Below are 13,865 nucleotides of genomic sequence, written 5' to 3' on the forward strand. Positions count from 1 at the left end.
GTGTGAAACAGTTACTCCAAGGTTCCTCTACCAACTTTATTTTCCTCTGCCAAGGGCTCATTCCTTCTGAAAATTACAAATTATCAGTAATGAGGGACTTAAAGGGTAACTCTTCAGTCATAACTATATATGTATATATATATATATATATATATATATATATATACACAAAGGGATATAAGGGAGAAACAACAGTAAGGAAAAAAAAAAGAAGCACAGCACTAAAGTTTTTCCAAATAAAACTCTTATCTCTCTTATCTATACATATTTTACAGCCCTAAAGATGGAAGGCTTGTAAATGAGATGTATTTCTATGCAATTGCATAAAACTATGCCACTTCAGGCAATTTTAACTGGACACAGAAAGTGGTCTTGTAAAATGCCCCCAGAATCCAGTAAAAAACCTCCAGGGTTTTTTTTTGTTTGTTTGGTTTTTTTTGTTTGTTTGTTTTTTTGTTTTTGTTTTTGTTTTTGTTTTTGTTTTGTTGTTGTTGTTGTTTGAGGTGATGTGGGTGAACTTACTGTTTTTAGTAAGCTAAAGGGAAAATGTATTCATTACATGTAAAACTGCTTATATCATGCTCTGGAAGGTAAAGAAAGAATGTCAAAATACATTAAATGCTGCCCTCTTCTGATTAAATTTGATCTTAGAAGTACCTGCACTTGCAATGGAAGAAGTCTGAGGAAAAGACTAAACTGACTTAAAAATGGGGCATGGCAGGTGGATGAACCCTATCACTGACTAATTTCTGGCATTTTCAATTCTTTATATTAATGAAGTATTTCTCTAATTGCAAAATACAAGTGGGACACTGGTCTTATGTTAAAGCATTTTTCAGATCTTCAAGCATAAAAAGACCCAAAAATAAAATCATAGAGAATTATGTACATGTTGAGCCACTCCTCTATTAGTTTGACTGTTTTGATCATCACTTCCTTACAGATTACTTCCCACCGCACTAACACGCAGGGTTGTTCCATGTGTAAATTACCACATACTCTGAAAATCTGACAAACTTCAGACAAACAAATTTCAGACAAACAAAACAAACCAAAACCAAACAAAAACCAATCAAACAAAACCAAACTAAAACAAACAAACAAACAAAAACTGGCACAAAAGGATCTTAGCCATCATTGAACACCTGCACAGCTAAGAGTTTAGGAAATATCTTTACCAAAAAGGCAAAACCCAAAACAAGACTACAAAAATAACCCCAAAAAACAAACCAAAAAACCCCCAAACCAACCAAACAAAAAACCCCAAACAAACAAACAAAAACAAACAAACAAACAACACACAAAAAGAACCCCAAACCCAAAAACAAACACATACACACACACACACACACACACACAAAAAAAAAACCAAAAACCAACCCCCCCCAAAACAACCTCCCCCAAACCAACCAAAAAATTAATTTTGGCAAGTAACATTGTGAGCCCGAGGGTGGGAGACATTTCAGCCCACAAGACAATCAAAAAGCTCTCAGAATTAAGATCTGAATCAATTGGCCAAAAAATCAATTGGCCAAAGGCAAAGTGCTGCCCAGCCCCAGGCCTCCTGTATCCTGCCCTGTATTAAATGTATTATTAGTGTAAACAATGAACACAAAATTTTGGTTTTTAAAGAATTTTATATTATGGGTAAGTTGAGACAAATCCCCGAAAGGTTCTTTAATCATTGTCTGAAGCAACGACTGTCATAAAATTTATTTTGGTAATAGTGAAGAATAACAGCTTAGTTGAAAAAAAGGTTTTTAACATTGATGTTAAAATACACCATAAAGGTTTGGACGTTTTTATACAGCTGACAGCTTCCATTTTCAGGTTAAATTTTTATTACTGTTCTAGTGGTCCCACCTTTCTGACTGGCTCCTTTAATGCAAAACTTCACAAACTCCTGTGATTCATTAGATGACTTAATAATAGACACTTGACAATTAAAAAGGAAGTGGAGGGCGGCTCTAAATGAAAGAAGAAGAAAAAAATGTTTGATGCAGGAATCTCTGCGAGTTTAGTAGGTTTTCACAAAATTCCGTCATTTTTTCTATCATGTCTTTTCTGAGCACATTCTCGTTTTCCTCTGTCTGGAACAGCGGAACCAGCTTTTTTTTTCCAAAACCAACACTCCATGGTTCACACGCTTATTTTAATATAAATGATAATTTATCCGTTTTAAGCAGGTAAAGTATTTCTATAGTATCGGCATGGCGTTATCTGCAGATCTGAAAACTCCTTTCTTCTAATACAAAAAAAAAACCTCTACCCTAGAAATTACTGTTTATATCCCTAGTTATCCCTTTATATGTTTATAATCCCTTTATTTGTTTATAATGTTTGTTTTCTGCTTTACTTTCCTGGCCGCGGCGCTCCGTGCAGCGCTCTGCGGTTCCTCAGGGAGGCAGGTCCTGGCAGATGCCCGCGCGTCCCACACGACTCCCCCGGGCAGGGAAGGATGGAGCGGGGTCGCAGCGAGTTCGGAGCAGAGGCTCACTCCATCCCGCTTCCCGGTCGATGCCGGCTCGGGGACGGGAGGAGGGCACAACGACCGGGCGGAGCGCACCAGGACCAGGCGGAGCGCAGTGAGGTACGAAGCTGCCAGGACCTGCCCAGGGCGCGCGTCCCGCCGTCCCCCTCATCCTCTTCACTCTCCTCGACCCTCTCATCCCTCCTCATCTCCCATCCTTTTCCTACGCCTTTTTCTCCCCCTCTTCCTCCTCCGCCGCCGCGGCCATGGGGAAGCTGAACGCGGTGATGCTGCGGTGCCTATCCCGGGAGCTCTTCAGGGTGCTGACCGCGGTGAGCGGGGCCGAGCCGGGCAGCGGGGCCGAGCCGGGCCGGGCCCGCGGCGGGCGGGATCTGCCTGTGGTGCCGCTGCCTCCCCCGGGGCTCCGTGCTGGCGTGTCCTGCTGGGCAGGGCCTGGGTCGTGCTCGTATTCCCTTCGGCCCCCCGGTGCGGGGCAATCGGGAAGGGCAGAGGAGTCGCTGGGGAAGCTCAGGGGTTCTCTGAGGATGCCCAGGGGGTCGCCGGGTGGTCCGTAGGAATGCCCATGGGGTCCCTGGACATGCCCGGTGGTCATACGTGTGAGGCAGTATCACCAGCGTCTCCGCTCCCTCCGCTCCCTGTGGCTGGGACTGAAATCTAATCGGCCTTATCTTCTTTCTGTTACCGCAGGAATTCCCCGGCTGAATTGTACATGAGCTCCCAAGGGGCAGTCATGCGTTAAAACCTTTGTTGAGTCTTAAAACATAAAAAGTTAGGTCTTAGAATCTGTAGTCTTTTAAAGTTGCATCCTCGAAAAGGAATTTTACTGTTAAGCAGGATCTGATCTTTCACTGTTGAATGCAGGGGCTAATAAATCTATTTTTAATTACTCTTTTAGGTGGAAATGGGCATGAAGAACGATTAAATAGTTCCTGCTAGCTTAATTGCTTCCATTGCCAGCCTTAAACACGGTGGCTGTAATAAAATCTTGCATGAGTTGGCGAAGCACAAACTCCTTGCTTACGAACAAACTAAAAGTGAGTTTGCATTCTGTGTTTGTGTGTCCCTTTCTCATTCTGTCGCCAGTGCCTCACAGTGGTACCAGCCCAGCAGGTTGGGATGTAGGAGTGTTTGTTTTGCCTCCTCTTGGATTTACCCTGGGAATATGGGTTTGTGCAGCACCAGATGCTCTGTCTTCTGAGCTGCTCGTGCCTGTAGAGGTGACAGGCAGAAAAGACATGAACAGTGACCTTCTTTGCTCAGAATAAAGTGAAAAGGATCATCACTTAAAGCAATCAATCCAAATGAGTGATATCCTCACAGTTCTGGAGCAGACTGCACCATCCTTGGACATTTCACCCCCTCAGGAACGGCTGCTGAAGCAGTTTTTATTATCTGCTATGTGACAAGGTTGTGCAAGTCTTTCCCCATTCCTTTCAGCCTTTTAGTTGGATCTGGCACTTCAAACACAGTGGGGAAGTCTATGGAAAATACCCATCCCTTTTGTCCCAGTTCTTCAGAGGATTGAGGGTTGCTCAAGTTCTATTTAAAAGTCTTTAGCATTCAGTCAAATTGGGCTGATAAGAGCCAGGGGGTGAAATACTACTTGAGTGTTATGTACTGTAAACTGAAATGAGAAACAAGATTAAATTGAGATTTATTTTAAATGTGACTTATGCATAATAAAGAAGGAAATGTTCTGCTGGGGTTTTTTCCCCCTAGTTGTCCAGGGTTATCGATTATCTAATGCAGGATATGATTACCTGGCTCTGAAAACTCTCTCTTCCCGACAAGTCATCACTTCTGCAGGGAACCAGATGGGTGTTGGCAAAGAATCAGGTAAAAAATATAACGTTTTTTAATAATTATTTTTAAGCAAACACATCTGTAATGTTGCAGGTACTTTGCTAAAATCCAAGTGAGTTTTCCTCTGGTAGCCACATCAGTACATCTGTCAGACACCAAGATTTATGGGTCACTTGTTCAAATGCTGTGTGGGGCTTCTGGCTACATTTGAGTGTTTACTCATAAGAGTGTAATTGTATTTTGTCCATTTTGTCTGGTTCTTACTTCATCAAGGTACTTTGCAGGCAGATGCTCGTTGTGTAGTGCTTTGTGAAGAGTTTCACATTTTAACAAAAAGATAATTTCAGCTTTTTTATCTCACTTAAAAATAAGGCAGTAAAGTAAAATAGGCTCAAAGCTATTGGAACACTATCTTGGTTCCTCTTGTGTTCATATGTAACTTGTGTAATTGGAGAAGGGGATTATCTGGGTGCAAATGCAACACTGGGTATTTGTTAACACTGTTTAAATCAAGAGTTTGGCCTCTTGGGTTGCCTGTCTGCTCAGCAGGAAGGAGAGGCTCTTCCAGAATGTGATTGAGAACACCAGAAATATGTTAAATAATGTTTCAGATCCCATCAGTGGGAGTGGAGTACTGTCAGCTTTTAACAGTAATTTTTTCATGTTCAGATCTTTGATATACACTATGTAAATTCAGCTGCCTTTACTGACTATACCAGAAACAGTAAGAGGTGAGGTAACAAACGTATGCTGCACTTTACCAGCTTTTACTAGATACAATTTATTTGTTAGATCTGTTCCTTGACGTGTCTTCCAGATATTTATATTGTTGTCAACGAAGAGGAGCAACAGTTTGCACTGAAATTGCACTGGCTGGGGAGAACCTCCTTCCTCAACCTGAAAAACAAACGTGACTACCACAAGTACAGGCACAAAATGTCCTGGCTGTACTTGTCCCAGATAGCAGCGATGAAGGAGTTTGCCTACGTGAAGGTAGGTGGCCACTCACACAGTGCCAGCAGTGGTGAGACACGCTGGAAGATGCCTTTCTGGTAGGATTTATGCTTCATTTGTTCTTTTTCCTGATGAATTCTAAGTATACATTTCAGACACTTTCAGTGCTACATGCTTTGTACACTTCCCAAAATGAAGCTCTGCCATGGGGATCCCAAGGAACTGAAGCAGGTGACATGAGAGAATTTCAGATTGATGATGTTATTTATGGGTAGGTAATCTATATATCACCAGCTCTGCAGTTTTTCCTTTAAAATTTCTAGCATGAGCTTGGAAGTAGTTGTTATTTCTTAAAATTATTTTTTAATTTACTGGTTTTTCAGTTGTTGGTTGGCTATCGAGGGAAAACTTTCCGTCTAGAGCAGTGTTCTGATCTAAAAAGTCACATATTGTTCTGCACTGTGGGAAAATATTTCATTTCCAAGCATATATTGCTACTCTCAAGAGTTTTGTATTTTTTACTTTAAAAAATTTTACTTTTTATTTTTTTGTTTAAAAAAACACAGCTATTGTAGAGTAATTGAAAGATTGGAAACTAATTATTTATAGAAAACTTGTTTTCCATTCTCCTTTTGTGCTATTCAGGAGCAGTATATATATGAAATATTTTTATTTTCTTGTTCTTTTAAAAAAGAACCATGATGGGCTCTACCAGTGGCCCCCACTGAGCGAGAAAGAATTAAAACCACCATTTAGAACTTCTGTATTGGTGCAGGTGATCCAACTGGTAAGGAATCATGTGTTCAGGACTTGCAGGAATTTAACTGTGGGGGTCAGTTTCTCTGAGCAGAGGCTTGGGGGAGGACTAACTGTGTGCTGAAAAGCAGTAGTAGCTTAATACCTAAATAACAAAAGCTGACAGTACTCCACTGTCAGCTGTATTTATGTTGTATTTTCCATTCTGTTGTGTTTTTCTTCCAGAAGCACAATAGTTAAACTGTAGGCAGTGCAGTCTCTATAAACTTGGGAGTTTTATTTGTCTTTGCAGAGAAAGGTCAGAGGCTGTGAGGCTGTCTTCCATCTTAAGGACATGATTTGAGCAATTCATGCTGCTACCATAGTGATGTGTACTGCTTGTCTTAGGTGTGGGTTTGTCAATAAATGTAATGTTTCCTTAACTATTTGATTTTAATTTTTCCCTGTGTTGTCTCTTTCCAGGCTTTGCATGACAGAGAATTTCCTGTCCCCAAACCCATAGACTACAACAGGCATGCAGTTGTTATGGAACTTGTTGATGGATATCCTCTGTAAGTAGTGAAGCTTGAACTGTCTGTGTTACCAGAGACCCTAACAATGCTAGGTTAAGGGTAACAGGATGAGGGTTTTTCCTTGTTTTCTACACAGAAGTTGCACATTCTGTATGTTACTTCATATATATTGAATACAACATCCTTCATGTTCTGAGCTCCAGTTTGTGATCCTTGCTCTGGTAATTCAGGTGACTTTGTAACTCACTGTTGTAGAACTTCTGCACTGTTTATATAGAATACCAAATACAATCTGCTTCTGCACCTTCAAAAAAATTATTTTGGTTGATTTTTCCAGCATCTAGAAACATTAAATATTGCTGAGGTTTGTATTGGAAGGATTGATTTGGCTTTGAATGCAAAAGGCCTGTATACTTGATATACTGTAGACTAACCCAGGTCTAACGCAGAGATTTAAAGTGTCTTTATGGAACAAATCTGCTTGTATAGTATTAAAGATCTAAAGTGGGCAGTGTAATCAAAAGGGAATTAATTCCAAAGTGTAGCAGTTAAAGAATAACATGTAAAAGACTTTGTTATAGTCTGTCTCCCAACCTTCATTTGTTAAATAGTTCCACGTCCATCATGTAAACAGAATACTTCAGGATTCCTTGTGGAAGTCTGCAGTGGAAGTTTACTTTTTTTTCCTTTTCCTTGCATAATCTAGAAAATACAATTTTGTAAAAGAAAATGTCATGTGGCATTTGAATTTCAACACAAGAAACAGAATTAGTTCCTACTGAGACCATAAGATTACCTAAAACAGGAGAGAGACAAAAGCTGCTGCTCCATTATTTACGTAATACATTATGACAGCAGTGCTCAGTGGGAGACAGTGAGTGTGAGTTTAGATGAGGTTTAGCCTGGGTGTAAGGAGATGTTTTCTCCTCTTGAGGACAGAGAGGCAGTGGCACAGGTTGCTTGGGAAGGTTTCAGAGTCTCTCTCCATGCCCGGAATTTTCTGTCCCAGATAGACAAAGCCCTGAGCACTCTGATTTGGTCTTAGATTTGACTGAGCTTTGAGGAGAGTATTGAACCAGAGACCTAAAGATCCTTTTAACTTGAGTTACTCTGGCATTGTCAGATGTTTTTTATATACTTTGTCTGCATTTTTAAACTACATTTTCTATGTTTAGAATATTTTATTTTATTTAACTTTTCAGGTGCCTGGAAGATCCTGCTGTTGTCTACAGTGAATTAATGGATCTGATTGTCAAACTTGCCAAACATGGCCTGATCCATGGGAATTTCAATGAGTTTAATCTGCTTTTGGATAATGATGACCATGCCACTTTGATTGATTTCCCTCAGATGATGTCGGCATCACATGCAAGTGCTGAAGGGTAGGTTCAGATTTAAAGGTGTTTTCAAGGTAAATCTGAGAAATCTGATGACAGCAAACAGTCAACCATGACTTGTTTACATAAGTCTTTTCCTGATTCTTTTTCTACCATTGTTGTTAGGCAGCACAAACAATGTTCCAAACAAAAAATGAGTAGGAATGTCTCTGTAGAATAAATAAGTAATGAATTGCTTCTCAGAGATAATAATGTTGTTAAGAAAGGCTTAGAAATAAAGTGCATCCTGTTCCTCTTCCTAGGTATTTGTCTTGGGATCACTAATAGAAGTTATTTTCAATTAAAACCAGTAAAAGACAAGAAATGTAGAGTAAAAGTTTGTCATTGTGATAGACTTCATTGATTTTTTTATATTTGTACGATTCTGGTTTTTTACAGGTATTTTGACAGAGATGTTAATTGTATTAAGGAGTTCTTTAAGAAATGCTTCAACTACAAGAGTGGGTTCTTCCCAGCATTCAAAGACTTCAGGTAGAAAAGACCAGACGAGTTTGAATTGTCCTGCTTATGTCACTAGTGATGATTTGCTGAGAAAAATGGATGCCTATGAGAGAAATTTAAAAAGCAATAGGCCAAGCTACACAGTTTCAAATTATATTTTTGTGATTCCTACTGTGTTTTCTTCAACCAAAGTCACTCTAAGTGGTTTTCAAAAGCTAAAGTATGCTTTAAAATCCTATGCAGCCTCCTTTGTCTTGTAACTAAGGAAGAGAGATCAGTCTGTATGGGGAATTACAAGGTCGAGTTGGGTTGTGAGCTCTGCAGAGGCACATGGCAGCACAAAGGAGCACAAGGAGCACAGAGAGGCTTGTCTCCACCGGGCCCTGGGGGGAGGAGGTGTCACACGGCAGACCCCTAGGAAGTGCACTGCTGATGTGACAACACAGGACAGGTCACGCCATGTAAGGAAATGCTGTGCCTTAGAAAAGTGTATAAAACCAACTCACTCCTTTGAATAAACGATTCCGATTCCCTGCCGGTCTGGGTCCGAGATTCAATTGCCGACAAGCCTGAAAGCCTGATCCAAATGGCAAATGTCCAGGAAATGTTAACAGTGATGCAGGATCAGCCTGATCAAGCCTTCTGGAGTCTTGAGGATTAATTTGGGTTTCAATTTTAAGTCTGTTTTTAAAATGCTTGTAAATATGGTGACTGCCTCTTCAAGCATTATTACATTCAAACTTTTCTTCCTATATCATTTGCCTCTTTGACAAAGTAAAGTAATTTTTCATTTTAAGACCAAAGCTGTTAGAATGAAAGCAGTTTTATTTCATTCTGAGCACTTTTCCTAAGGAGTTCCACACTTCAGTCAGTCTGTATGTCATACCTCTTATTATTCTCTTTGCTTTAGCATAATTTCAACTAAAACCAAATGGTATTCCTGCTAAAGTAAAAAAATTTCCTGTAAATAGGCATAAATGCGGGTAATTGAGATGGAGTTAGGAGTGTTTTTCTCTGACTGAGTATGGCAGAGTTGAGTTCAGCCTTGGAAAAGGCTGAAGGGCCAGCTGTGCCTTGGAAGTCCAGCGAAGATGCTGAGAGTTCTCCAAATGCTTTTTTTAAGGACAAAAGCATAACTGAAAGTGGTGCTGAAGTGGAGAATCAAGACAGGTCAATGAGGGTGCTGTGAGGGTAAGGAGGACGAAGACAAGTGCCCTGAGCTTGTCGACTCTTCAACTTTAAATGAGGAATTTGGACATTACAGGTAAAGATTCTTACTCGGTATCCTAACAGTGTAGTTCCTCCCCTCCCCACAGTAAATGCAACTCTTTCAAGCAACTCAAAAAAGACTGCTCTACTACAAGCTGCCCTTGTTTAAACTGAAGAGTAAAAATTCAATTTATTTTGAAAACATTACAATCAATATGTTTCCTATTGGTTCCTTGATTCTCCAGCTGTGTAGTAGTATTTATTAAGAAAACAGGTCTTACACTTACTTTGTGAACCAAACAATTTTCTGTGCTGGATTTTCCCCCCTTTTTATTTATTTCAGTTAATATTGATAGTGAAGGAGTTTCTGGTGTTAAAATACTACTTCTAAATAGCTTTTATGATAAGTTTGTAATTCAAATACTCTGTGTCAAAGCCAAATTGTTTCACTGCTCACTCAGCTGAAGTTAGCAAGAACAAGCTTCTTGGACTGTACTATTAAAATAGATTGCAGTGTGTATTGTTCTGGCTTTTAATTCCTTTCCTGACACACTTAGAAACTCCTGCTTGGCTTCAGACTAGCCCCTTTTATGTGAAATTCTGTCTCTTGAGCCCACCATGTATGTGGATGCAGAGGTCAAGCTCACACTCCTCCTCACCTCCTTTTGCTTTTCAGTTAAATGACTTGTCAAAACATTGGGCAGGATCGGAAATTATTTTTTTTTAGTTCCCTGAGGCTTCACTTTGTGTGATTGGTATTTATGTGGCTGTTGTGCAACAAATCCTTCTTTCATAGAGTGCCTGTCTTGAACATTCAGTATTCATATTTAAAATAAAAATAAAATAAAATAAAATGTATCACTTGCATGTTCTGTTCTGAGTTTTCAGGTTATAGCCCAGAAAGTGAAGACTCAAATACGGTGCTCGTAAAGGCAAAGAATTTTTCTCTTTAATACATTGATTTACATCTGTTTTAGTATGAAGAGTGCATCATTGCAGTTGCTGGGCACAGAACAAGGACTAAGAGCATCACATCAGTCAGAAGTGTTGGGGGCTGTTCGACCATTCCCCAGGTAAATATTATTGTTATCATCTAATTTACTTTCAGACCACCTTAAACTGCACAGAGCTGTTATCTCCTATTTCTAAAATTCTTCTCTGGCATTAATCATCTTTAAAAAGACTGTTACCATCTACCTCTGCAGTTTGCACTTCCATGCCCACATCAATATAGGACTGTAGATAATATATATAATCCTGCTGCAATTCTTTGCAAGGAATGATTTCCAGCACTCTCCTTCATGTGTTGTTCTTTATTTTCTCACTGAAGCTCCACATCAGCATTAACAACTCTAATTTACCCAATAACAGGCTAATTCATGTTAATGTATTTTATTGCACTAACAGCATCAGTTCATTCATTTTTGTTGGTAGCCACGATCATTTTATTTTTTATTTTGAATGGATGCTTGAGTCAAGATTTCATTTGGCCTTTCTCACCTGTCTTCTTAGAGATTTCTATGAACTCACCTTCAGTAGTGATCTCATTGGCAATTTGATTTTGTCTTTCTGCATTATGTAAATCTGGACATTTTCAGCAGAATTTAATGCATTTTTCTTCAACCCCGGGCTGCGCAGTAGGTGGTAGATCCACCTCTGACACATTCACAGGTGTTAGTCTGTGAAGCAGACTTGTTCTACACAAGGTGCCTGTGTGCCTCCAGTACTCATGGAAGAGTTGGCTGCTTTACTCATTCACGTTTGGATTCTTTTTTTTTAAGAGAAGTATTTTAAATACACAGCAATATGTAAATGGCATGTACGTACCTAATTTTCTGTTCTAAAAGAAATATAAAAGCACTTAGCAGAAAAGCTTTCCAGCAATTCATCAACATATCAAACCTTGTTCTTCACTAACTTACCTTGCACAATGCTTCCACTTACATGCTTTTAGGCTGAGTAAAATACCCTTCCTGCCCATTTCTGAACCTTACTGTAGCTTTTGAGTGTCAGAGCTAAGGTAAGAATGTGTGTAACAAGGTATTTGTAACATGGGAAAATAATTACAGAGCTAAAAGTGCAAAGTAATGGCACTGCTGTAAGAGCCACTGGGCTGCTTAGAGCTGATACTGCTGCAAGCGTTTATTTGTTTTCATGCAGCTTGCTTTCTGTCAGTGGAGAAAGCATGTTAAAACATAAAAAGATTCTTAAATTAATCACAAAAAAAAAAAAGCTTGCAGGCATTGTTTCCGTAAACCATGGCAGTACTGGCAATAGGTGGCAGTCATAATTTGCAGACTACGCCAGAAGAAGCATCATGAATTTTGTAAAATCGTCTATTTCACATGAAGTAAAGTTATCTTTCTGTACTTGTACGAATCTTTACATACATTCATGTAACTCACTTAGAGGAAACGAGGGGAATGGTCCACAATTTAAATAATTACTTGTGAATCTTACCTGAAGCATTTCTCTCTATTTGCTCACATTTAGGTTGTGATGATGGAAAGACAAGTGGGTCTTTCCTCCTAGTACTCTGGTGGAGAAATAGATTTTGGTGAATTTCTGTTAGATTACATGTCAAAGACGCATGGTATCTGCCTTGCAAAATTTCTTCTAGCAAGCTTCCAACAAGATGTGATTCCACCATGATAAAATAGATGACTGCCCATCTGTCTTAGCCACACTCGTGTTAAGGAGTTGTTGTTTTCCATTAGAATCATTCACATTTTTGTCATCTAAACTTTTAAAAATACCGGAGTGCTAAAAAAAATGGGAACAGAGCAAAGAATTACTGCTGGACATGAAATGTTCTACCATATTATGAGCTTTTTCATTTTTGTGGAAGGCGTGTGTTTTGCACCAAGAGGTGCTGGTCCTTTATCATCCCTGTAAGAAACAACAAACAACATTGAATTCTAAGGTAGGATTTAAAATGCTGTTTATTAGAGCTTAGACTATCAAAAGATGATAGCACAGACAACCCCACACATCTCTAGATGCTGTGAGTCCTGATGGTGTAGCATTGAACACACAGAACTCCATGCAGACCTTGTCCAGAGCAGAGAATCTCCCTTTTTTTATTACTTTCTTACAAGGAAACAACTCTTTTCATAATTTCTACAGTCAAGGTGAACATCATGAATGTTCATGTTGGTCCTGAAAAAGTACCACCTGTGTGTCTTGTCTTAGTGCTAAATCCTCAGAAGGTTCTGATCTGGTCTGTTTGTTTGTAGGAGCTGGTGAAACGGAAGATAAAGGGACAACTGACCAAGCAGCAAAAGTCTGCTCTGAGGCAACGGCTCTAAAAAGGGGAGGCAAATATTTACACCAAACAGTGTTGAGAAAATATGCACAACATTAAGTCAAGCTTGGATGCAGCCACCTTCTGGGAATAATTTATTAAAGCTCCTGTGGAACATGAGCAGTGTACAGAACTGAAAGAGTTACGCTAATTTACCTTTGCTATAAAGGAGCAATCTCTTCTATGCAAAGCAGATGTTTTTCTGGAAACCAATAAACCTCATTGTTTTCCTGTGATTTTGGCTGGGAGATTGTGTGTTGGAACCCTGGGCTCAGAAAATTTAGTTTTATGGGATACAGTAATATATATGTAATAAGATGGAGGATTTCGGGTGTAGGTTAGTTCTGCTTTCTTCTTCCTTCTTCTTCACAAGCCTGGGTGATCTCATATTGGTTCAAAAAACCTGCGTTGCTGAACATGAATGATTAGTTATTGGATCGTAAGTAAAAATAAATTAGTTGGCATTCCATAATTGGGTAATTTGGGATTTAAAGGACCTTGGAAGGTAGAACTCTGGGGCCATTTCCACCTTGTTAATTTAGAGGCACATTCCGTGCAGCTGTACCATAGATAAGAAATAATAAACATCTGAGTCCCAAGAACAACTCTGCGTCTCCTGTGTTTCAATCTGAACTCTGAGTAAAAGAACTCAGGAAACAGAGGCAGAGAAGAAAAGGAACAGAAATGGAAAATTTAGTAATTGTGTTTTGTGTTTCTAGTCAGCACCATTGACTGTAATTTAGATTGTATCAGTAGTACTGGTTAAGATCAGGACAGTAATTTTCAACAGCATCTCACTGTAAATGAATCATAGTGTGTTTGCTGTGCAGAGGATTGCTCTTAAGAGGCAAAGAAGGAAAAATTTTAAAACCATTTTTTGCAATGATGCTGAATTTAAAAACATGATCACTCCATATGATGAATATGCATTCTTTGAAGCCAACAATTCTCATTTTTATTTTCCTTTACTCCAGTACTTCACATAAGGATTTTAACTG

At 39.3% G+C, this 13,865-nt stretch overlaps 1 protein-coding gene across 1 annotated transcript; it reads left to right on the forward strand.

The window, feature by feature from the left end:
* Positions 1-2,621: 2,621 nt before the first annotated feature.
* Positions 2,622-13,472, forward strand: LOC109145205 (serine/threonine-protein kinase RIO2-like). The gene is given in 10 exon segments (XM_019288445.2): positions 2,622-2,802; positions 3,387-3,525; positions 4,211-4,327; positions 5,112-5,287; positions 6,467-6,555; positions 7,719-7,898; positions 8,292-8,384; positions 9,478-9,618; positions 10,541-10,636; positions 12,800-13,472. Coding segments are annotated over 8 exon segments (873 nt in total). The 5' UTR covers positions 2,622-2,736; the 3' UTR covers positions 9,491-9,618; positions 10,541-10,636; positions 12,800-13,472.
* Positions 13,473-13,865: the final 393 nt, after the last annotated feature.

This window comes from Corvus cornix, chromosome Z, assembly GCF_000738735.6.
Source record: "Corvus cornix cornix isolate S_Up_H32 chromosome Z, ASM73873v5, whole genome shotgun sequence".
Classification (NCBI taxonomy): domain Eukaryota; kingdom Metazoa; phylum Chordata; class Aves; order Passeriformes; family Corvidae; genus Corvus; species Corvus cornix.